At 31.7% G+C, this 25,887-nt stretch overlaps 1 protein-coding gene across 2 annotated transcripts in view; it reads left to right on the top strand.

Annotated features, from left to right (window-relative positions):
• Positions 1-373: 373 nt before the first annotated feature.
• The window catches only part of LOC124358857, a 45,853-nt gene continuing 20,339 nt past the window's right edge, over positions 374-25,887 (top strand). Inside the window, exons 1-7 of one of the 2 annotated variants that reach the window (XM_046811102.1) lie at positions 374-509; positions 842-968; positions 5,861-5,943; positions 12,178-12,261; positions 16,584-16,722; positions 22,537-22,670; positions 24,704-24,883. In XM_046811102.1, the coding sequence (XP_046667058.1) occupies positions 887-968; positions 5,861-5,943; positions 12,178-12,261; positions 16,584-16,722; positions 22,537-22,670; positions 24,704-24,883 (702 nt within the window). In that variant the 5' untranslated portion in view covers positions 374-509; positions 842-886. The other variant, XM_046811094.1, reaches the window with a different exon arrangement.

The raw sequence follows: 25,887 nt of genomic DNA, 5'->3' as shown, positions 1-25,887 counted from the left end.
TGTTGTTGCTTCTATTATTCTGTGTTTTTTTTATCTTCACTAATATAAAGTACTATGTGAACTATTATTTATCTATTGCAGGTTAACAAATAAAACAATATTGGTTATGAAAAGATTTCATGAAAAATAAAGCGTTAAAAATTACGATAACAGACGGCGACGACGGATCGTCGCCTGGCACTTTTCGCAAGGGTTTTTGGCGACGATATATCGTCGCCATGGCACACAAAGGTTAAATGTACGCTTGCACAAGCCGGAAGCAACAAATATGACACAGTCAGGTATCAGCTGATTGTTGCCTAAGGCTTGTGCAAGCATATTGTAATTTTGGAAAAAAAAATTAAATAGGTTAATTAACGATTCATTCTGTAGGCATTCTGTACATTTTTCAGTGATACAAAACAGCTGATTCCTTTCAATTGTCAAAATCATTGTTGCTCCCGGCTTGTACAAGTATACCATAAATTGATCGTGTTTACATAATGCGTTGACGGGTTTAGTTGCAAAAGGTACCGTTGGAATTATTATGAAACTTACTAAATAATACATGGCATCTTTAAAATTTTAAAACTATACTGGTTTTGATTTTGTTATTTGACTTTTAAAATTTTCAACAGAGGCCATTTTGTTAATATTAAAGAAAATCACACCTTTTTTTAGTTTTCTCCTAAGAATGTGAGAAGTTTGATAGCTGTAGCTTTACCAGTGCTAGAGGTATTATTTTTTTTTAATATACAAAATGGCGGCTTGCCGGTAAACGAATCAGTAAATTTCTCAACCTATGTTTATACAACATTTTTTGTTTGACAGACAACTGTGTAAGAGTGTGTTCAATTTATAGGCTGTTTATTTATACTAGCATGCGTGAATATGAAATTCTGCAAACATGACAGTTCCATCACTCGGGAACATTTGTCCGGAGCTGGATATCTTCAAAATAGAATTAGCCCTCTCATTCTTCAACAGGGGTGAGTTGTTGGTTATTCCATCTAAGCTGGTTTTACATAAATCTGTAAAGTCTCACTGCCTATTTTATGTTGATTTTTCTAGTGGATTGTGCCAAGTGAGTGGCATACAGTAATTATTTAAATAAGAATTATGAAAAACAAATTCATTTTAAAATCTTTTAAAAAAGGGAGAAAGTATCAATGTAGAGAATTTGTAATGCATCCTTCTTTAGACTTAAAAGAATGTAATTTAAAAATTATGGTTGCCTGTAAAGTCGGTTTTACGGGCGAAGATTTTACGTGACAACGTCTTTTTCTCGGTAGAATATTTATTGATATGAATATTATTAAATTGCACAATAGGAACAAGGAATTGAATGAAAATAAGAATTGCACAAATTTTAACTATAGAAATATATTTTGTTTACTAAAACATTGTACATAATTTGAAATTAATTAAAATTTGTTATTGTAAATGGTAAAGTTGAATAAAACATTTAGTAAAATTGGAATTTGAAATTCTTGCTAAACACAGTTAAATTATAACTCCGCGCGTGGTGATTGGTCGGTTTAGTTCGTTTGTTTGGTCGCACTGTTATGACAGGTTAGAGGTTATAATTTGTTATTTTAAATGTTTGACTAGCAATACGCGCTGTTTCTTCTCAATCGACTGAATTACGATTGATTGCAGAGTGATTTAAACTAATAATTTACTTAACACTATCAACATTTGTCAATAGTATGACATAACCTATAAACTCAGTTTCTCAACTTTTGTGTCAATCTAACAATTAATCAATCAATCATAGTTTACGATAATGAAATATCAGTGTACAATTATTTACCTTTATTGTTGTAGTTGTTGTAAATGATGAATCTAAGCACTCCACATTTTCACGAATAAACATAGTTATCTGCTTTATCCCGTGCGGCGGACCCACTGGACGGGCATCGTAACGTTACCGGGCGTTACACTTTTTCATGAGTGACTCCGAGCCGCAACCTAATTTAAGACGTTGTCACGTCAAAAATCTCAAACTTTTCTAATTATTTAACAGTCAAAAGTATTATTGTACTGGGGAAACTAAGAAACTGACCATGCCTTGGTATCTGGCTATCACTATATGATCAGACCTAACCTAAAGCCCACAGCCCACACAACAATTAAATTCTTTTTCAGTTTTAAAGTTCACTTTCAGTATTTCTAAAAATCTTTTTAAATGTCAATGTGTTTTTAGACCAGGGACACCTAAAACTGAAAATCCATGTTAAAGATACAAATTCAATGCAATATTTACACTATTCAAGCTGTCATCTCGGTTACGTTAAAAAAATGTATAATATTTATTTACATTGGCGTGACCATGGAAAATGGACTTTTTTTTCATGGGTTGGGCATTTATAGCCAAGTATTATTATCACAGGTGCATATGAACTGGGGGGAAAGTTTATTATTGTATTGTAGGCCTTTCGGACATTATTGCGGTAAGGAGCAGGGGCATCACGTGATCTGGGATTCGAATTTTGCAAGCTCGAGTTAATTTTTTTTCTAAAAGAGCAAGCAGTGCGCAGCGGGCAGGCATCGTTGACAGGATAAAATTGTAAAACTCCATACTCGTCTTTACGAATTGCTTCCACGTGAGATACCGAACATCCAACACAAAGGTGTGCCATTACCACTACTGAACTAGGAGGTTAAGAATAGACGTGGAGGAACAACGGTAGTTCAAAATGACGTTCCTTCTTTATTTGAGAAGGCGCGGAGGATTACCAAACTGTCAAATATGGATAGTGTTGCCAGAGGTACGATAATTATCGTAAAGGTACGATAATTTCATAGATTTTATGCGCCGGTAAGATACACGATGGGTAGTTATTGTAGTACCATGAAAGATTTTTGACAAATTTATACAAGTAACAAACCAAAAGTTAATTTGATAACATAATTTATTATACGAACATAACATACTTTTTCATTTAATGTGTTTGGTACGATTATTTTATATGAAAGTACGATAATTTCTCGTTGTTGGTATGATAATCGGTTTTTAAAATCTGGCTATACTGAGTTTGAGCAGACGCGGAGTTATAGGAAACTGTCAAAAACGGAGTTTTCAGAGGATTTAAAAAAATCGTAGCTCCTTTGATTTTCGTTGCCGACGAATTTTTTCTTCAATATTGTTTTCAGGAAAAATTGTAGTTTTCAGGGGAAAAAAATGAACATACCTTTCCATGGTCAAGTTAATGTAAATTGATACCAAATGTATTCCTAAACGTCTTAACTGTTAAAGCAAAAATACTTTGCTCTAATAAGTTAAATATGATTATGATTGTCACACCCAAAAATTAAAAAAATGTTTTAAGGAAAAGAGGGTATTGTCAAAAATTGTAATTATAACGTGCAAAAAAACAAAAAAAACTTTTCTCCTAATAACTACAACAACCATGGAAAATTTATTACCACTTACTTTCCAGGGCTATACAAAATTAATGATAAAAATAATGATTGTGTGATATAAACAGCACACAATATTCTGCAAGCTTCACTTGGGGTAGAGTGCGATAAGCGGACCCGGTTTTTTTATATCAATTAGTACAACCATCGATACTTAATATTCATTATTGAATACGCGTTTATAAATCATATCATCATATCTATAGTCATAATCACAATCATATTTTATATTAAAGTAATTAATATAGCCTAATCTTGAAAATAATAAATGACCTCTAACAATTAAACAAACAATTAGAACTGGAATAGGAAAAACTCATAAATATTAATGAAATGGTAACAGTATAAAAAAGATTTATAATAGGAAATACCAAGTATGCTTAATTATTTATATGTTTTCTCCTGGGTAGCAATGATTAACCGCTTTTGAGAAGTTGTTGAAACATCTTCTTTTTAAAACCGTACATCTCTTCTTTACAAATACTCACAGAGATGATATGCAAGAAGATTGGCTGGTATGCCACTTTTTAAACTTCGTTTTACAGTTCTCCATGAGCTTTTGATTGTCTGTTATTGTCAATAAAATAAAATATGTTTATTATGAAAAAGTGTTTATAGTAGATACAAGTAGTTATTGTTAAAAAATCAGAATCGGTTGGTTATATTGAAAGTTATAATTAAATTATATAGTTTGTCAATATCGATATAAAAAACCAGATCCGCTTATCGTACCCTACCCTTCACCTGCAACAAGAAATTTGTTTAGTAATCCACTTAAAGTAATTTTAAAAAGCCTCAAAATTTGAAAAACAGTAAGACCTAAATTACCCTCTGATGACCTAACCCAAAATTTAAACAAACCTTTTGGCTGTGAACCCTGTTATAAGCCTTGCTGCAAAACGTGTAATTTAATAATAAATTCAAAAAATGTCTGTAGTAGCACAACAACAAAAAATTATCTAATAATATTGGTGAAATGACTTGTGAATTCAGCAAATGTCATTTACCAAATTGTTATGTAAAAACTGTCCAAAAGACTACATTGGTCAGACCATAACTCCATTGCACATTAAAATGAACAAAAATCACGGCAATACAAACCTTAAAATTAAATCCAATCCTATTTCGGCCCATGCAATGGAGCATAACAAAAAATTCAATGAACGTTTTTCTTTAAAAAGTATTAACAAAATTCAGAATTCGCATAAACTTAAAATTAATTATTTAGAAATAGCTCATCAGAGGGTCCTACTAACTAAACATCCGGATAGTCTAAATTTAAGGTATGGATAGTTGTAGATATAAAATTATCCTGTACAATTTTAATTTGTTTTATTTTATAAAACTACACAATTAACTACAAATTGATTTTATAAATTAATATTCTCTGTATTATGCAAAATTATTTACTCTTTGTACCTAGTTCAAAATTAGATTTATTAACATATGATGTTTCTTTTGTTTATTATTTTTTGTTAGTTTGTTTACATTTTTATATCTCTTGAAAATGTCATATTTTAGACGAAATATAGAGAATTTGTATGTTTAATTTTTCTGTTTCCATTAAAGATATATATATATATATATATATATATATATATATATATATATAGTATGGCTCTCAGGTAGGATGGTAGGGTGGGTCTGATCATGTAGTGACAGCCCATGAATATATAGAATATTCAATAAACATTGAATCACAAATATATCATAAAAGATTTTTTTTATATATTAGTTCATAGCAGTAGAATTAATTTGAATGTGACCTTTAATGAATCCATAAGCATTTATAAAGAATTGAAAGTTACATGTACAATATTATTGACCTGTATGTATTTAAGATCAGGATAGATTTTATATACAAAATAAAGCCTGAATAAATTAAAATACTACAAACTCTCATGGTTATATACATGAAATAAAGATAAATTTACACTGAAATTCCTACAGAATAAATGTTAACATGTTCACAACGACGCGACGGCTTATTTCTGGACTTTTATTCGCGTCAAATTTTTCAATAATCTTTTTTTACGTTAAACGTCTAAATATAACAAGAAAAAAGTATGTAGGCTTCGCAAATAAAAAAAAAAAAATTATTTTGATATGTTTTTTCATTGTTTTTCCGTGTAACCTAAGGGGTACCTAAAGAATTAATTAATTTACCTTTAAAAAGCACCAAGACAGGCAAACATTAAAAATGCAATAAGAAAATGCATAGTAACTTGTACTCCATAGGGCACATGGCGCTTGTGTAAAATTGTGATGCCTTCATACCTTTCTTGTTATACTTAAACCTTTGACGTAAAAAACCAATTACTTTTTTTGCCATTATTATTGAAAAATTCAACGACAAATAAAACAGTCCGGGAAAATGCTGACGTAGTGAACGTGTTAATTTACAGTATTGAACTAAATTTCATTCTAATGGGTCTTGCTTTTTCTGTTTGATTTGCAGAGACTATTATCACAGAAGAAATTGTTGAAGATGTTGAACTATACTTGGAAAAAGAAAATGTTATTCTAGCTGCTGAAGTTATTGTAAGTAATTTCGTTAGTTTGTTATATTTTATACTAGCTATAACCCACGGTTTCGCACGCAATTTTTAGAACCAAAGTCCTTATATTACTTAGTAAAAGCAATTATGATGTAATATGATGGGAGTCCTACAAACATTTTAAAACGTAAGTAGGCATACATCAGGTAGATATTATTAAGTTCGAATTGTAAATAGTATCAGAGTTTAACTTAATTATTATATCATGTTTGGCACGTGTAGGAGCATTTCTGGTTCTAATTAATTATATACATAACGTCACGGCTGAATCTGCCTTGTCATCCCGATCAAGAAAACACTTGGATCAGACAGGTTTCGGAAACTTACTTTAGTCAAAAAGCGTATATTTCCAGTCCTTGTCATATTATTCAGGTCTAAGATATTTCCAGTACCATAGTAGAGTTTGCCTTGTTGTTCTGATGAAGAAAAAATATATATACTTACATAGGACCGAGATGCCTACTTTGGTTAAAAAGTGCCTACTTAAGACCGTTTAAATTCACTTACCTACTATGTCACAGGTTAGCTTGCCATATTACCTCGATTAAAATATTATATACGTTCGATTATACAGTTCTCGGAAATCTATTTTGGTAGAAATCGTGCTGGCATAGTTGAGTTTGCTAGGACTGAAAAGCCTATTACGACCTAGGGGGAAGTCCTACCTACTTCTTATGTACTTCCGGTATAAGGGGGAAATCCTTATTAAGGTTATACAACATTCCAAAATAATCGTTATTAAAGTTTTGCGTTACACTTGTTTTTTGGATTGTAGCCAGGGAAAGAATGAATCGTTTAGGGTATGTTAATATTCATTTCTCTGTTTTTCCGTAAGCCATTGTTAAAATGTAATATCATAATGTCAAGGAAGCCCACCAGTTTAAAGTAACTTATTTGAAAATATTCATAACTTTGTTTATTAAGGTTAGTTTTATAACAGTATTTGATGCATTAGATGATTTTAATTCGTCACTGGCACAATCTGGAGTAAAATTTATATATTAATGATTTATTTACTATCTGCATTACACTATTGATCAAGCACTGTTTACTTATTATTGATAAAATTTAAATGTAAACAGATATTTCAGAAAGTTTGTCGAATTATAGCGGTCCACAGCTGTTTAGTGCCAGTTTAATTTGAATTATGAAACGTTATTACGTTTCGTTCTTATCATAACATTCAAATGTAAACAAACTAATTTTTCAATTTGAATTCGACTTTATTTGGTGAAATGAATGTGTTATGGGTGGTAAAAAGCACTATAAATGTTAATTCAGACCAAAAGCTATACCTGTTCCAAATTTCAGCACAATCCGTATAGCAGTTTCAGCGTGATTCAAGGACAAACCTCCAAACATCTAAACATACAAACATCCAAACTTTCGCGTTTATAATATTAGTGGGATTACAAAACAGGGAGCAAATAATCAATCCAAATACTGTTTATGGATGGTTAGTGTCAGGGAATATATATATATATATATATATATATATATATATATAAATATATATACAGGGTGTATATTATGTCTGGAAACACCCAAATATATCCTTTAATAATTTAAATATAAATTTGAAACCTCTTACAATCGTGATAGAGATTGGGCATCTACTTTTTGGAACAATGTTTTGTTATGTCACACACCAACGGGGGACGTCCTGCCGAGGGTATCGTGAATATTCTTAATGGAAGCCTATACCTTGTGATACATAATTTTAAAGGTAATAGCTTACTGAATTGAATGCCACAAAAACCGCATCTCAAGGGAATTATTCTATCAGAAAATAGAGCATTTTTAGTATTGAAAAATTTACTGATGTTTCAACAAATGTAATTTTAAACATGGTTCTTGCCACAAAATGTGTTACACTAATTTTTTATCATTTTTTTAAATGTTCAATTAAATAAAACAAAAATTTCATTTTAAGCTGGTTCTATTAGCACAAATTTGCCAGTTTTTATTACAGTACAATTATGGAAATACTTATGTTATTGATTTTCTTATTACAAATAAAAAATAATGTATGCTGTTAGAAAAGTCTTACAACAAAACGTTTTACCTGCATTTGGTGTCAAAGCAATTGTTTCGAACTGTGTTTCCTTCTAACGGTTTGACAATGAGCCAATCTTGTGTAAAATGATTCGACAGAGTTGCCTAACATTTCTTCAGTTATCAAAGCAATCTCCTCTATAATCCTGTTTCTTAGGTCTTCCAAATTATGAGGCTTTCTTCTATAAACATTGGATTTTAAATGACCCCATAGGAAATAATCGATTGGTGACAAATCCGGAGATCTTGGAGGCCATTCGATTTCTCCTCTTCGGCCAATCCATTTATGAGGAAACCTTAAATCCAAATACTCTCTTACCTGTCTCCCATAATGGGGTGGAGCACCATCCTGCTGAAACCATTACATTATCAAAGTATTCTCCTGATGCAATTTGAATAGCTGGGATTATTTCATTTTGGAGCATATTGTAGTAAAGTTCGGCATTTAAATTTCCATTGATGAAAAAGGGTCCAACAATTTTGTTACCTAAAATTCCATACCATACGTTCAGTTTTTTGTGGTTGCTGTGAATGGGACTCAGTAATCCAATGTGGGTTTTCACTAGCCCAGTAACGGCAATTGTGCCTGTTAACATTGCCATTTAGGAAAAAAGTTGCCTCATCAGAAAAATAGTATGTTGGTCAGAAAATCTCTATTGTCATCACATTTGCGCATCACAAGTTCACAAAAACTCAACTCTTCTGTCGTAATCATCCTCACTTAACTGTTGTTGGACTAAATGAACTTTAAATGGTTTGTATTTATTAATTTTCAAAATCTTACTCACAGACATAGGGTGCATATCATGTTGCTGTGCAGCTTTTCTGAGCGATGTATGTGGGTCTTCAATAAAATGTTTGCAAAACATCTAGTGCATGTTCTTCATCTGTTGCAGATTGTATCCTACCCGACTTTGGCCGATTACGTACACTCCCTGTCATTTCAAAACGCTCAATAGTTTTTGATATTGTTGAAACACTTATGGGATTTCCTTTCTGGGAAAGTGTCATTAAACAAATTACAAACTTCCCGATAAGATCTTTGACGATCGCCATATCCTCGCATCATCAACAGAGTAATTCGTTCTCTTTCAGACAATTCCATTAAAATGCCAAATAAAAACTGAAAACTACTGTAATTAGATAACTTGTTGACAGCAATGCTTCAGAGACACTGATTAACTCGACAGGAATGATATGACCTTTGTCCATTTGTAATTCCCAAGCTTAGACCTGTCTAGTGAAAGCTCCATGCTCAACAAACTGAAACCTGTAGACCCAGATGATTAATAACACAATAATGTTTCTCATAGGCTAGTGACCTTTGTCTCTTTAAACCTTCCTGCTGACTGGAAAACACCAACAAGTACAGATTCATAAGTAATCAGAGGAAAGTGACTCATAAGTTTTATTCATTGTAATAAAAACTGGTAAATTTGTACTAATGAAACCAGCTTAAAAATAAATTGTTTATTTTATTTTAATTGAACATTTAAAAAATGCTAAAAAATTAGTGTAACACATTTTGTGGCAAGAACCATGTTAAAATTACATTGTTGAACATCAGTAAATTTTCAATACTAAAAATGCTCTATTTTCTGATAGAATAATTCCTTTGAGATGCGGTTTGTGGCATTCAATTCAGTAAGCTATTACCTTTTAAAATTATGTATCACAAGGTATAGGCTTCCATTAAGAATATTCACGATACCCTCGGCAGGACGTCCCCCGTTGGTGTGACATAACAAAACATTGTTCCAAAAAGTAGATGCCCAATCTCTATCACGATTGTAAGAGGTTTCAAATTTATATTTAAATTATTAAAGGATATATTTGGGTGTTTCCAGACATAATATACACCCTGTATATATATATATATATATATATATATATATATATATATATATATAAATTATAGGTCCTTATCTGTAATGTAACAAGTTTGGTAAATGCTTTAAAAAAACATAAATTTGAAAGCTTGCACCAGCGGTCTGAAGAATTTACCAAATACGTCATTTTTAACTAATCACAGGACTGATGTGACATGACACCATTGCCAAATGTCACCAATTGCAGAAATTAATTATCTTTTCAGCATTGTGACTGCCATTTCATTCCATGTCCTACTTTGTTTACAAAAACTTTTTTTTAACCCTTACATCGGGCCCGGTAAATTGTGTAAAATACATTGTTTGGAAAATGTAATAAACTCCTTTATAATTTGATGGATCTAAATAATAAAACATTATCCTTGAAGATGAAGAGTTAGTGCATCAAAAGAAGTGTCAAGAAGGCATTTTGTCCTTTAGGGTTGGCAACAATTTCAAAACAAAGCTGGAAGTAATATCTTTCTCCCACAACGGGTGTTTAATCAGTCTGCAGATCTTGGTACTTGATACTTGATAATGTAAATTATAACCTTTGTGAAGTGCTGTAAGTTATTTTTTTATATAATAGGCTTATACTACTAAGGTTTACTTTGAGAAGTATTGTGAAGTGTTCTATATATATAAATAAATTATTAAAGTGGTATGTTTTAATGTTAAAATCACTATTTGAACAAAGTTTATATTTCTTTGTGGGCTGTAGACCTATCTCTTCCAAAATGGAAAATTTATTTACTATATTTCTTTAGATAAAAATGTAATTTTATAATGATTTGTTTTATTGTTTCTTATAATTTGATTATATTTTATGCTTTTTCAAAATTATTCGTAAAATAGCTAAGCTATCCTGGACTATTGTAAGTGGAAGTTTTAAGTCTTCAAGATAAATATTCTTGTTGGTATAAATATTTATGAATATCAAGTAGGCCTATATGTTCTTTACGGTTTGAATTATATTTTATGAAATTATTTGTTTAATAGCAAAGGTCATAATTTCATTAGTTATAAAATGCTTTTATCTTTCCAAAAAAAGATGGTTTCATATTACATAATGTATGTTTTATTTTTAGCTACATCACAACAATGTATTTCTTTTTATATTTTTAGCTATATCATAACACATTTCTTATGTATCTACTCAAAGATGTGTTTTAATAAAATATGCTATAGAAAAAATCTAAAATAGTTTTATAATTGATTTTTAGAAAAAAAAACATAATAAAATACTTTTAGTGAAAATATGTTAACAAGCCTGTTGCATATTATGTTTGTAATCTTTAATTTATTACTCAGTACTTAGTTTATGAACAAGAACTCCAATAATTATTACATTTTATTTTTGTGGTGTGCCAACAAAAATAAAATTTCAGAATTTTTGGAATGTTTCTTCATAAATTAAGTATTTGATTCCAATAAGAAAAAGCTTGTAGGATGTATTTATTGCTCAGTATTTAATTTTCTACTTATTCCCATTACCAAATTAGCGTCCTATGTGGAATATATTTTCAATAAAAATATAAAAATTTAGTATTGTGCCTAATTTTTAGTTTGTTTTGGGGGTTTTCGCTAAAAATTTGCGTTTACATGGTAGTTTTCTTTTCTCAAAATAATGATAGCTTTGTTTACATTTACTGTTTTTTTTTTCTAATAGGTATAAAACATTATTTTTGAATTTTACACTTACACTAAGATATATACAAAAATACTTAGCGTACTTTAAATTTTTTTAACTTGTGTTTTTTTACAAAACTTATTGCTAAAATTACAATTTTTATTTCTACTAAAAAATTAAGCCCATTTTCTTTTTTTATGTAATATACTGCACATTTTATTACAATTTTTTTCTACCGCTCAAAAGTGATGAAAGTAAAAATTCTGGTACTGCAGTTCAAGTTACATATAGTGTGTATTAAAATTAACGTGTGTATTATTGTAACGGGACACCCTTTGTTAGTACTCTGTATTTTTGTTATTTGTTTGTTACTTTTTACATGTCTTATATATAATCTTATTTGTTGTATTTTAAGTTATCCTTAGTTGTTAGTACATTTCTTAATTTTATGATGCATATGTTTGTTATTTAATACTCATGTAATTGTATCAAATTTTGATTTGCAAATAAATGATTATGACTATAGTTAATAAGAAATGTTTAATATATGAAAAGTATGTTTTCTCTTAAATATGAAAAATGTAAATTATGTATTGATTGTTTGGTTCAAGTTGTACTAGATGTTAATTAGTTGCTGTTCAGATGTAGATGGTTTATGTTTCAGTTTCGTTTGCGATGCTTAAATCTGCATCCAGGGGTGTTAAGTCAAGACAGAAAAACAGAAAATATCAACTCAACAAATAACACTGTAAGTATTATAACAGTCTCCTATTTTTTAAAATCATTTTCTACTATTTTCGTTACAAACAATCAGTGACCAATATATTAGGCATACCTCATAAGTTATATAAAAATGATCTAATATTAGGTTGTTGCTCCTAAAAAAGGGATGGAGACAAATGACGTGTGAAATACTTTTGATTTATATTTTCACTAGCCAAAGGGTAGATGGTACAACAAGTAAACTTTTTGGAATAATTTTATTTTCATATGAGACTACACTTTATGACCTTTTCTAAACAATTGCCAACCAATATTAATGTATTAGTGACATAAGTATAATTCTCTTTGTGGATGACAATATGTTTATTTGAGAAAAGCCCACTGCTGCAAATTAAGACTTTTCAAAAAGAATACGATTAGTTTAACTCAAGGGGGTTGAAATTAAATAATTCAAAATCTAGATTGTTTCCAATGGCGTAGTGGGTATGACATTTATCAAGAGATAACCAAATCAAGCAAAGTTGGGCGATCCGGTTGTGCTTGGATGGTTGACCGCTCCTGTCTTTGCAAGCAGTCCACCCGGCCGGCCATTGTTGTTGGTTCGGAAGTTACCTTTAACCCTTTGAGTGTAGCGGCGTTGTGCTATATGGTATGCATAAAATGCAGAGTGAAAATGTTTGATTCTGCAAGGGTCTGGTTAAAAATTCATAACAAAATTATTTATTGGTATAATGTCCTGGGTTTTTGGTTTTTCTTTATATAAATATATTTTTTTTATAAATGTAATATATTGATCACTTATTTAACGTTTTTATACCAATAAATAAAACGTTAACAAAAACTATTTTGTTTTTGTATTTTGACACAACTTAGTGTTATTGAAATATTTTATTTTTTCACTTTTAGTTATTCTATCTTATACTCCATTTAATTATTTACAAAAATACATATATACACTTTTTTATACTTTTAAATAAAGTTTGGAAAATAAATATGAAAATATGAACCACTACAAAACTAGAAATTTTCTAACCTAACCTAACAAACTGTGTATTGTCTACACTGCTAATGCTTAAATCTAATGCCTGCAATACTAGGTCTTCATTGTCAGCAATGTTTTCACAACTTATTATTTATAAATATCACTGAACAAACACAAAAAACATAAAAATTATACAAATGTATTTAGTGTAGCTGCTTACGACCACCGTAACTCACGGTCAAGTCATTGTTCTACTTACACACAGACAAGAACAACATACACAAACGAAATAATTTGAAGACACTAACACTACAAACCAATTAACACTTAAAAAATTTCAATATTTACAATCATTTGTGAAATAAATACAAAACACATGACGGCTCGTCCCCGTAGCGGTCGATTCTAAACTCGACTGACACGCTCACTTTACAACCGCCGTACAAATCAGAATCTAACCGGAATGCAACAAAACCTACATCAAAAGTTACGGTGAAGCCTTTGGAATGCGTACGTATAGTCATTGAGCCAATTTAGATAAATACTATATAAAATATAAGCGTTACTACAGAAGTCGCAAATATCGATTCTGGCATTTCTTGCATATAATGCAGGATCGCAAATAGCGATGCTCCGGCACTCAAAGGGTTAAACTGTCCCCAGGTTAACTATTAGAGAGGGCTTCTTAGCTCTAACTTCACCTGGTAAAATAAGGCAGTCTTTACTTTGCTTTCATTGTTTAATTAAAAGTCTTCAAGCAAAACTGAGCTCAATGAGCTATACATTGCGAGTCACGACCTATACCACACAAGAGGTGCAGATTTCTGTGTAATAATGCTATATTTATCTGCATGTAATATATATGGTGGTCTTTTGGAGTAATTCTGACTCTTTAAAAATTATCTAAATTAAAATATCAAGCATCTGAATCATTGGCAAATTGAGTTTTAGAGATTTATGCAAAAATTGGTTTAAATAACTCGACATATTCACTCTTAGTACTCAGTAACAGTAACTGATTATTTATATATATTTTATATGAGAAAGAAAATAAGGTTTGAATATCTGATTTTGATATGAGAAGTTTTTGGTCTGTACTTAAAAGACATTTATAAATGACCAATCACATGTTTATTGTAGCACTGCTGTAAACCATTGTAAACCAAATCTTTAATAGACATATTTTCATTTAATTTAAATGTAATTATTGTATTGAAAACAACCTTTTGTATACTGGTGTTATGGAAGTTTTTCACCTGATTTAACAGTTACTACAAAACTATTGTTTTGATGTTATTGTCATCATGCTGACCTTCAAGAAGCTTCTTCAGTTGCAAAACACATGATAGTCACTGGGATCTAAATTGGAGGATAATCAAATTGTTCTCAGCCACATGCGATGAGGTCTTGGGTTTGTGTTGCCACATTTAGATGGGTATTGTCATGCAGCAAAACAATCCTTTTTTTCTTTAGTTTAAACGTTCAATCAAAATTTCATAGAGAACTCTTCGTGAAACTTGAAGAAACTCTGATAACAAAGAAATTGTGAAATACCTGTTCATTTTCACTTTATCATTCTTTTTCTGCACCAAATCATCAGTAATAACTGAGGGACAGCCACTCTGCTTCTCATCATGAACATAATTTTAACCCTCTTTTAAAGCTTTTATCTGTTTCTGTGCCTATTTTGTTCTGATCTAAAGAACAGCAATTAGGCTTATTTTCTCTTGAATAAAAAATCAATCTTGCAGAGATATATTTAATTCTGACTATCTTCAAACATTTCCTTGCATCTACACCATTTAAATCCTCATATTTTTTAAACAGAATTTAAGGATGTTTTAGTCCCTTCAATCCATTCTTTCAGTGATAGAAATAAGGCAAGTATAAAAGTTCCTGTCCATTGTAACACTTGTTTCAAAAATAGTATAATCTCCCTAAACATCTATCCTGACACTCTTTAAGTTATATTCAAACCACAAAAAACAACTTAAAAATATTGACAGGTGTTTTTACAGTAGCCTAACCTTCTGGGTGGTGCTTATGTGCAATAGTTACAAATTATTTTTATTAACTTTTTACACTGTTTTGTAGACATTTTAAATTGTAGATATTGACTTCACTAATGCAACATTATGTAATCATATGTCTTAATGATAACATAATGTACTGTTCCATGCCCACCACTCTACATACTGAGCAGTTCCTAGGCACTGTTCCATGCCCACTACTACACATACCGAGCAGTTCCTAGGCACTGTTCCATGCCCACTACTACACATACCGAGCAGTTCCTAGGCACTGTTCCATGTCCACCACTCCACATACCGAGCAGTTCCTAGGCACTGTTCCATGCTCACCACTTCACATACCAAGTAGTTGACAAGGCACTGTTCCATGCCCACCACTCCACATACAAACCAGTTCCTAGGCGCTGTTCCATGCCCACTGCTCCACATACAAACCAGTTCCTAGGCACTGTTCCATGACCACCGTTCCACATACAACCCAGTTCCCTAGGCACTGTTCCATGCCCACCTCTCCACATACAAACCAGTTCCTAGGCACTGTTCCATGACCACCGTTCCACATACAACCCAGTTCCCTAGGCACTGTTCCATGCCCACCGCTCCACATACAAACCAGTAGCACACTTGACTAGTTATCATCTTTTTGTCTTTCTACCTCACAATTATTTTATGGTTGTAAGGCTTAAGATTTTACCTCATAAGAAAAATTTTAAACTTCAAACACTTTGAATGATGTTTCTTAGAGCAATGGAAATGTTTTAAATCGATAGAACTAATAATAACTATACAAATCTCCAATGTAAATTTGTATTATTTGTGATGCTTTTTAAAATGAACAGTTTTATCTTCATGCGACTCAAAAAAAAAAGAAATGGAATTGCCTGAAGATAAAATTGTTGATTTCAAATGCTTTTATTTTTAGTAGTAGAATTATGGGAGGAGTCTCATTTTAATGATGATTAATACTCCTCCAAACTTTTTAATTTTTCTTGTAAAGTACATAGTTTTTGAGTATTTAAACAAAGAGATTTTTGAGTTTTTATATACAAAAAAATTTGAGGTTTAGTTTCTTAAATAACAAATAAAAATTTTAAAAACGCTAAATACATTTGAATTTGTATTAATAATATCGCTCAAATGAGACTTCTTCCATAATTCTACAACTAAAATTAAGATGTTTAAAGTAAAAGTCTTTGAAGTTTAATAATGTCCTTAAGGAGCAAAACTCAAGATAGCCACCTGCACAGTCACTTTGCATACATTACTTTATTTAAAGCAATTTTTGCATTCTTTCAAAACTTTTTTAATTCCTTATGACATAATTGTTTATTTCAGCCTAATCTGAAGCCTCTCTTTTGGCTTATGAGTGTTTTGCCTCCACAAGATGCCTCAGATTGTAAGAGCATCATGGATCAAGACAAGTATAGATGGAAGGTGTCTTTGAGTGATGTCGCTATGGTCTTCCTCAACTGGGGTAAGTTCATGTAAAATATGTTCGATTTCTCTTTAACATAAGATATTTATGTAACAAGTTAAGGATTGTTTTCTCTATTGATGAAGGCATTTTTAAATGTGCATAGATGACAACACGATCAATTTTGTTCTATAATGGCATTTATAGCTTGCCAACGATAAAAGTAGGGTATGCGCAAGCGCAAAACAGTACTTAAAACATACCTTGTACTTCAAAAAACTTAAATAAATAAACTATACGGTTTAGTAATTTAATCAGGTACAACAAAAATTATAAAATGGTAGGAAATCAAAAGATAAAATAAACTTTACTAATATAAAATTTATTCTGCTAAAAGTATATGTTTGTAAACATATATTCTTATATCTGATAATATAATTAAACCTGAATTAAAATAATAATGAAGTAAGTAGGAGTAAGAAAGTAGTTGAAATAGATAAATTTAAGTGTAGGAAATAAAGTTTTCACAACATCAACCAAATTATTGGACTGTTTAATAATAAATTATTAATAATAATTAAAAAAATAATAATATTAATTTAAATTCAAACATTTACCAATAAGCCAGATAGCTTTGAACATTTATATTAGATAACTATTTAAATTCACATCTCATAATAAATACTGTACTCAACTGATTATGATAAAATCCCTATTACAGTTAAAATGCTAGGTATGTTGTAGCCAGATCCTTAGGAAACATCATAGTCTTTTTTTGTTATTTTTAATTTTTCAGATAAACTAAAATTATAAAAATTTCTACTTTCACCAAAGAAAGGTGACTCAACAAATATGAGAAAATGATGTATGAAATAAGTGTTTGGGTAATAAGATAAAAATGAAACTTTGGAAAGTTAATGCCATGGTTTTAGATCAGACCAGTTAGTAACAGTTGGAGCAATAGACTATAAAATCAGTTATAGATCATGTAGATAGAGGAGAAGAGGTATGAGGAAGTTTTCAAACTTAACTGGTTAATTGTATAGCTTGATATTGAGGAACCAACTTTATTTTGACTCACATCAAACCTGCAGTATGAAACATGTAGTTCAGACTTCATATATAAGAGGAGTCTAGAAAATCTACTATTCTCTACATAAAATTCAAATCCAATAAAACATGAGATTCCACAACATTATGTTGCATACACAGAAGACATGAACTTTTCAAATTGTCCCAATTTACTAATAATAAGTACAATTAGTTTACTTCCTTAAAAGAAAATATATGTCCACTCACTGGACCACCCAACTCTGTGTTTTTATTGGTATCCTTGGTATTTGTTCTTTGAAAGTATCAATATCTGTAAATATTGTACAATATAGTTTCTGCCCTTACTTTTTAAGCTCTGTACACTACTTCATCATATTTCCTTGGTTCAGTCTAGGAATATATATATATATCTATATTTATTTTTATGTTCCTAATCAGCATTGTATATCTTGTCAGTGCAAAAAGGACCCACGGCCCCCCCATTTGGGGGGACAAAATGCATTATTTCTTAGAGAAATACAATTTTGTGTCTGGAGGATTGCTTTGTAATTCCTTTTGCAATGGTCATGGACTCACTCCACTAGCTTGTTTCTTAAGTTGTGCCAAGGGGTGAATGGTTCTTAAATCATGTTAGTGCCTGGTCTCTCTGCTTTGTTCCTTCAGCTAATGTAAAGATGCGATCGCATAATGTCAAAGGAAACAATTTCTGGTACGTTACATGTAGACCATTCACAATTTCGTTCATTAAGTCAAAGTCCAGAATGAACTAATTGGTTTGAATCTGTCACTGCTGCCGTCTATTATAATGAATCTTAGATACAGCAATACTTTCTGTCATTACTATGTGCATCACACCATGACAGCTGATATTTGTTCATTCATTAATGATAACTAGCCATATATTCTTGAAAAATAATTGAGTCTATTAAATCAATTTTTTATGTAACAGCCTTCTTTATTGTATCTAAAGATAAATATTTTTAAAGTTAAATTGCATTTTATTATTGATCACAAATATGTAATATATATTTAGCCATTGTACAGTTTTAAAAATACCGTACCATAACAAATTTGTATTTATATTAATCATTATAATAATATTTTAGTTACTTTCATTTTATGTATGAATTTTACTTTATATTAATATAATATATACATTAAGAAAGAAATTAACCTAATCTCTCTAGGACTGAATGTTTGAATTGATTTTGTCAAAAATGCATGCGTGTACTAAAAAAATTATAGAATAAGTTTGGATACAGATAAAGTAAACAATTTCTTAGGACATTTTAGTCTATCTGGTTGCTCTACAATAGTGTTTGTTGTTTTCTCCAAATATTTTTTTTACTTTTCTTTAGTATATATTTATAAATTTTTTTAGTAAGAAACAAAAAAATCAAAAGCAACTGTCAATATTCTAATACTTTGTTTGCCTGTTTCAATAATTTTTATTCAAAACAGCACACTGTTTTTTAAACAGAAAACCAGTTTTTATTGGATTACTTAATTATAAAAGCATAATAACAAAACAATCAAATTTCACTTACATTTTTTCACTTTTTGATGACAAGCTCCTGAAATAGTTGTCTGGGAGATGAGATAAAACTGTTCAATTTTTTTATAAAAATTATAATTAAAATAAACTATTTACATTACATAAAATGACAATTCATTTATATTTTGTAATTCTCTTTTGTGTCAGTCTTTGAGTATCTTTGATATCTCAATATCACTGTCCAAGTATCTGTCTACTTCTGAAGTACACAAATTGTCTTGTTCCATGAGGTAGCAGAAGAACTAAAAACTCATTTAACACTCCGGTGCTCGCGCGGTTCACAGTAACGTGAGTGATCGCGCGGAGCACGATTGTGCTCCATTGACCTCTTAATGATATTCTGCATTATAACCATATAAATCAGCATTAATATGACATGTTGGGTAAAAGAAACGTCTGTACAATTGCTCAGATATAAATTAAAGTGTATTTTACAGGTTTAGGATAAAAAAGTGTGTTTTACAAAAAAAAAAGTTATTATTACAATCAACTTTGGAAGCTTTGCCTCTAGACTACGTCTTTATTCTAGACAATCAACACAGACACTTTGTAAATGATCAACACAGACCCATTTATAGCACTTTGAACATGATTTCCTGGTTGTCTTGTTCCTTGCTCTGCCACACAGGTAGCACCTTCCAGTTGTAGCAGCTCTGGGGGGCTGAGGTTGCGGTCGGGGACCGGTCTCGCTTCATCAGGGGTGCAGCAACAGATTGCCTCTAGTTTTGATCTGCTTTGGTATCATTTCTAGGTTCATGCGGTGTTCCATTTGGGGTTTTCATCAACTCAAAAGACAGCTTTTTCAAAAAATCCAGCCTATTTATGAAGTCAAGATTTTTGATTTGCCTTGTATATTGTCATAGCGTTCACACCTCCCACATTTAGCAGGTGAAAAAAAAAGAGTCAGAGGCCACCTTTTTGAGTTTCTTGCTGCATCATACTGACGACACATTTTATCAAGAATGTCGACGCCATACTTAGTGTCGTATGTATGATGTTTTTATCATGGGCTTCCTTTCATCTCCTGATTCAGGGGTCGATGCTTGCGTCGTCATGCATGGTGGGAAATCATCAAAACCGCTTTATTCTTTTTGGGTACATAAGATACTAGAGTGCAGTCTTTTTGAAATCCAAAGATGCTACTCTTTACTTCTCTGTTTGAATCAGGTAGAAAGTTTGGTGGTACCTCACGTTTGTTTTTACGGAGAGTGGCAATAAGAGTTAGCTTTTTATTCTTCGCAGAGTCGTTTGGCTAGAGGCACGGATGCGAAACCAGTTATCACACGTGATGTTTCTGTTCGATCCCGCTATAGGCTCAACTAGTCGCATAAACTAACTCTTGAGTGTTGTTGCTCCTATGGAATGGTCCAGCTGGCTGAGTGCCTACATAAATTTCAAGATTGGTTGCAAAAAAGTTAGTCGTAGAAACAAGAGCAAAAATCATTATGCCATACTTATAGCAGGCTTGCTTGGCATGTAAACCCTAAATTGGCAGTTTCCTCTGTAACCTACCAGCTGTTCATCAATTGTCAAATAATCTGTGGGTTTGTATGAGCTCTTTACAATTTGATACGAACTTATCAAAAATTTCCCTGAAGGCTGCTAGCTTATCTACAGATTGTCTCACATCTCTACTATGAATATTGTCAAAAACGTAGGCATCGTAGAAGAAATCTAAACCTATTCAAACTCATGGTCAGGTTAGATTGCTTCAACTCCAGTACCTGTAGTGTTGTCCCACATGTCAGTGACATTTCTTCTTCCTGCTTTCAGTGCACCTGCTAGGTACAATATTCCTATTAGGGCTTTTATTTCACGTGCATCAGTAAGGTCTCTCGCATCTCTATCTCTTTGAATATTAGCCCTTACCTTACTTATGTAAATGTTTGTGTATTTCAACAATTCGTGTGACCATATTGTCATCAATGAAACATTCAAAGGCCATAGCAGGTGGTATTGGCATTTTCTGGCATTACCTTGTGGTCCTGGACGGTGAAATACAGGAATGATATTGTGTCTAGGTGTTCGGGTCGCACGAGGAACTTGAGGATCAAGGTACCATCTTGTATCCTTGTCTTTTCCTATGTAAAACTCAGGGTTGACAAAAGGAGAGCACCGTCTTCAAAGTAAATTTCATGGTCACTGCTTTCGTTTGAAGAGTCAACTTCTGTCTCTTCACCTCCATCTGATTCTTCGGATCCGACATCATCTTGAGCCTCAACGTGATTCGACTTCTTGTTCGTCTACATCTTCAACTCCAAAAAACACTTTCATTGTCCTCTTCAGTTTCAGCCAACCAACGACGTAACTGTTCACGGTCAAGTGGGGTCAACACGATCACGATGGTCCATTGTACTTTTTATTGAACAATCATTTATTTCATCATAAAAATTAATAAAAGAAGCAGAAAACTAATAAAATAAAAATCATATACAACCGATAAGCTAAGAAAAAAACAGTAACAAGAGTACTCGCGCGGAGCACAGTTGTGCTCCAAGAGCGTAGCGCTTAAATAAATAATTCACAAAAACTGCGATGCACGCTGACAGACGACTACAAACACACTGGTCGACAGAGGGTGAGTGGGGTGACAGGTAGATGACCGCTCAAAGGTCATCGGCGCTACCAACTGTCACCGACACCAAAAACAAAATACCTGGAGCACAACTGTGCTCCGCGCGACTACTGGAGTGTTAACAACTATAAACAGTTAAATACTAAACATTTAGAACACGATACATAGAATGTAAGAAGAACATTGAAGTAACGAAAAACTGAGCATATGGCAAAGTGTAAACAATAACAAAACAAGTTAAGTTATTAGTTTTGATTCCAGTGTGCAAACATAACGAATCGAAACGGAATAATCGCTTATAAGGATGCACAAGGGCACAAAACTGCGATCTAGTGGAAAAGCAAACAAATATGTGATCGTTATCTTCTAAAAAGAGCACGAGTGCTGGTCGGGCAAGATTATTCAGTCCCATTCGGCTGCAACGAGTGACGCTTGGGCAAGTTCCCCCATTGGGTTAATGTTAGTATTTTAAAATGTTTTGATGCCATTCATGTACGTGTAGTGTACATATTTAAATACAGTTTTACTAAATCGAATTGAATGGACTAAGGCTTCAATTTGGTTGTGCTATTTTATAATTATGTATTAAAACATAATTATTGTGTTAACAGTGAGTAATAAAATTAAAATTGAATTTTGAACCATTTAGAAATGTTAAGTTATTTAATAATAATGATTAAATGTTTTGTAGGAGGCACGCTGAACGATTTTAATTTGGAAGAAAAATCAGTTACTTTAGTAGAGCAAAGGCTAAAACCACATAGTTCAAGGGAGAGTTGTCAAGAAGAAGTGAACACCGTCGTGGATCCTCATACTATTCAAACTGTAAGTGCTGGAAGTATATTTGAGAAAATTATCATTTTCTCCAGTACCTTGAGAAATAATTTTCTCATTGAATCCTCGGAATTACAGAATGCCTGAATTATTGTCACTAACTTCACATTTCAGAAATGTCTCTGTAGTGACTATCAAATCTTATATCAAGTTTCTTTGTTAACATTAAAGAGATGTCCAATGTTTTGAACTATTGACTTGTAGCCTATGCATTCTTGTACTACAACATAATTAGTTGTATTTGGAAAAAGTATGTATTCAATTAAATTAAAATCTGTTGCTGTAAAACATTACAGTTACTAAATTGTATAACTAATTTTATAAACTAATGATTGTTTTAAAAGTGTGCATTAAAATTTACAAATTTAAAAACTCATCAATGGAATAAATAATATTATTAACTAAATAATTTGTTTCCAAAATCTAATTGTGTTGTTTTTATTCTTCGTGGTAAAGTCTTTAGAAGCTGTGTTCCTTTGTATGATGCTTTTAACCCTCCAACTGATAAAAAAATTATATGTAACTCTTATTACTTAGCATTTATCACATTCTTTTTAAATATCTGAAAAATATGCTGCTCAAAGACAAAAACCAGTGTATCATTCTGAGAGTTTCTTGTTATCTGTCGGAGGGTTGAACTAGATTGTGGTGAGTAGGTATGATTATATTTGTCTTTCTAGTATTTTAGTGATAAACTGGAAGATTAGCATGGTTTAAAGAATTTTCTTGTATATAAAACTGTCTTGTGTGTGTTTTGTGTATACTGTATATTATAATTGGTTTTATATATATATATATATAATTTCAATAAACATTAAATCACAAAAACTTCCCGTGGAGCAAGTACTTTTTGTGATTCAATGTTTATTGAAATTAAATAAGGCTATTGCACTTTATACAATTTAATGTATATATATATATATATATATATATATATATATATATATATATATATATATATATATAATTTTCCATAAACATTCAATAAAACATTTTTTGTAATAAAGGTTTAGTGAAAATTGAATTAGACTATTGTTATTTATACAAGTTTAATTAATGTATATATAATGTTTTATATATTTGTGTTGTGATAAATAAGTGCAGTGGGTGTTCTATTAAGTTGTTTGATAGCACTGTTTAAGTTGATTTATTTTTATTATGTTTCACATTTTATTACTTTAATTCTTGTGTTGTTGATTAAGGAATTTTTGGTAGGACGGAAAGGTCACTTGATCTGAACTCAAATTTAGCTACTATCTCGAAAATGTTTTCCTTTTTTTTTACCAAAGGTTCCACCGTATCCTGCACTGATAGCAATGGACATATCTGTTATTATTTACATCCTGTACATTTATTTTCTAATTTTATGTTGATATATTGACAAATAGTGTGAAATGGCTGAAGTAAATAATTACAAAATTATTTATGATATCTTAATACGGAAGGAAACTTGTGTGAAACATGATACTGATGCTACACGTCTTGGTACTGAAGCACAGTATTAACACTCTTTCCCACAATATCTTGGGTGTCTTAATGTGAATGGCAGTTATGTAAAGTAGTTTAGGAATATAAACTATGGTTTTTTCGTTTAGTTTTTTTAATGTTTCTTCTAACGTATGTTTATTTTCTGTATAGCCTTCATATTCGTATATATATTTGTTTAGTTTTTGGGGAATTCAATATCAGACATTATTTTCAAGATTATAGAATATAGCATTTTTTGTGACCGGACAGTATTGTGGTCATTAAATTTGTCAATTAAAAGCGTATATACTTGAATAAAGAATACAATGCTCATAGTCCGGATATGAAAACATTAACAAACAAAGAATGCCTAGTTCATAATAATGAATAAGTTAATATATATATTTAAAATTACTTAAGCAGCATTTGAAATTTATATAAAAGAAACTTAGTTTCAGATTAAGTAGAATTTTGAGCCAATAGTTTATTTTAATAATTATCAGCTGTGTTAAAAATAAGTTGACCACCAACTGAGAATTCTCAATTCCTGTTCCCAGTTGTTGGCCTGTCTAGAGGAGAGACTACCTGAGCCATCTGCAATGTCCGTGGAAGATAGAATACTGTTAGTGAGATTGTTGGTTTATGCAGCCCTGGATAAGTCACATGGATGCATTTACAACTTCAACCGAGTAATTAGCAAAGTCTTGGACTCTTTCGCCTCCTGGGACCAAGAAATGGTACTGACATCTCTTACTAACAGAAGGTTCCATTTTGTGCTTGTAGACATAACAGTATTAGCTGTACAAATCTAGGACTCTCTCAACCCCTGAGACCAGGAAATGGTACTGACATCTCTTACTAACAGAAGGTTCCATTTTGTGCTTGTAGACATAACAGTATTAGCTGTACCAATATAGGACTCTCTCAACCCCTGAGACCAAGAAATGGTACTAACATCTCTTGCTAACAGACGGTTCCAGTTCATGCTTGTTGACACAATATTATCAGTTATTCAACTCTTGGACTCTCTCAACCCCTGGAACCAGGTAACAGTACTTAGATCTCTTGCTAACAGATGGTTCCAGTTCGTGCTTGTTGACATAATAATATCAGTTATACAACTCCTGGACTCTCTCAACCCCTGGAACCAGGTAACAGTACTTAGATCTCTTGCTAACAGATGGTTCCAGTTCGTGCTTGTTGACATAATAATATCAGTTATTCAACTCTTGGACTCTCTCAACCCCTGGAACCAGGTAACAGTACTTAGATCTCTTGCTAACAGATGGTTCCAGTTCATGCTTGTTGACATAATATCAGTTATACAACTCCTGGACTCTCTCAACCCCTGGAACCAGGTAACAGTACTTAGATCTCTTGCTAACAGATGGTTCCAGTTCGTGCTTGTTGACATAATAATATCAGTTATTCAACTCTTGGACTCTCTCAACCCCTGGAACCAGGTAACAGTACTTAGATCTCTTGCTAACAGATGGTTCCAGTTCATGCTTGTTGATATAATAATATCAGTTATACAACTCCTGGACTCTCTCAACCCCTGGAACCAGGTAACAGTACTTAGATCTCTTGCTAACAGATGGTTCTAGTTCGTGCTTGTTGACATAATAATATCAGTTATTCAACTCTTGAACTCTATCAGTTATTCAACTCTTGGACTCTCTCAACCCCTGGAACCAGGTAACAGTACTTAGATCTCTTGTTAACAGATGGTTCCAGTTCA

This window comes from Homalodisca vitripennis, chromosome 1 (assembly GCF_021130785.1).
Source record: "Homalodisca vitripennis isolate AUS2020 chromosome 1, UT_GWSS_2.1, whole genome shotgun sequence".
In the NCBI taxonomy this organism is placed as follows: domain Eukaryota; kingdom Metazoa; phylum Arthropoda; class Insecta; order Hemiptera; family Cicadellidae; genus Homalodisca; species Homalodisca vitripennis.
This window is presented reverse-complemented; position numbering and strand designations above follow the sequence as displayed.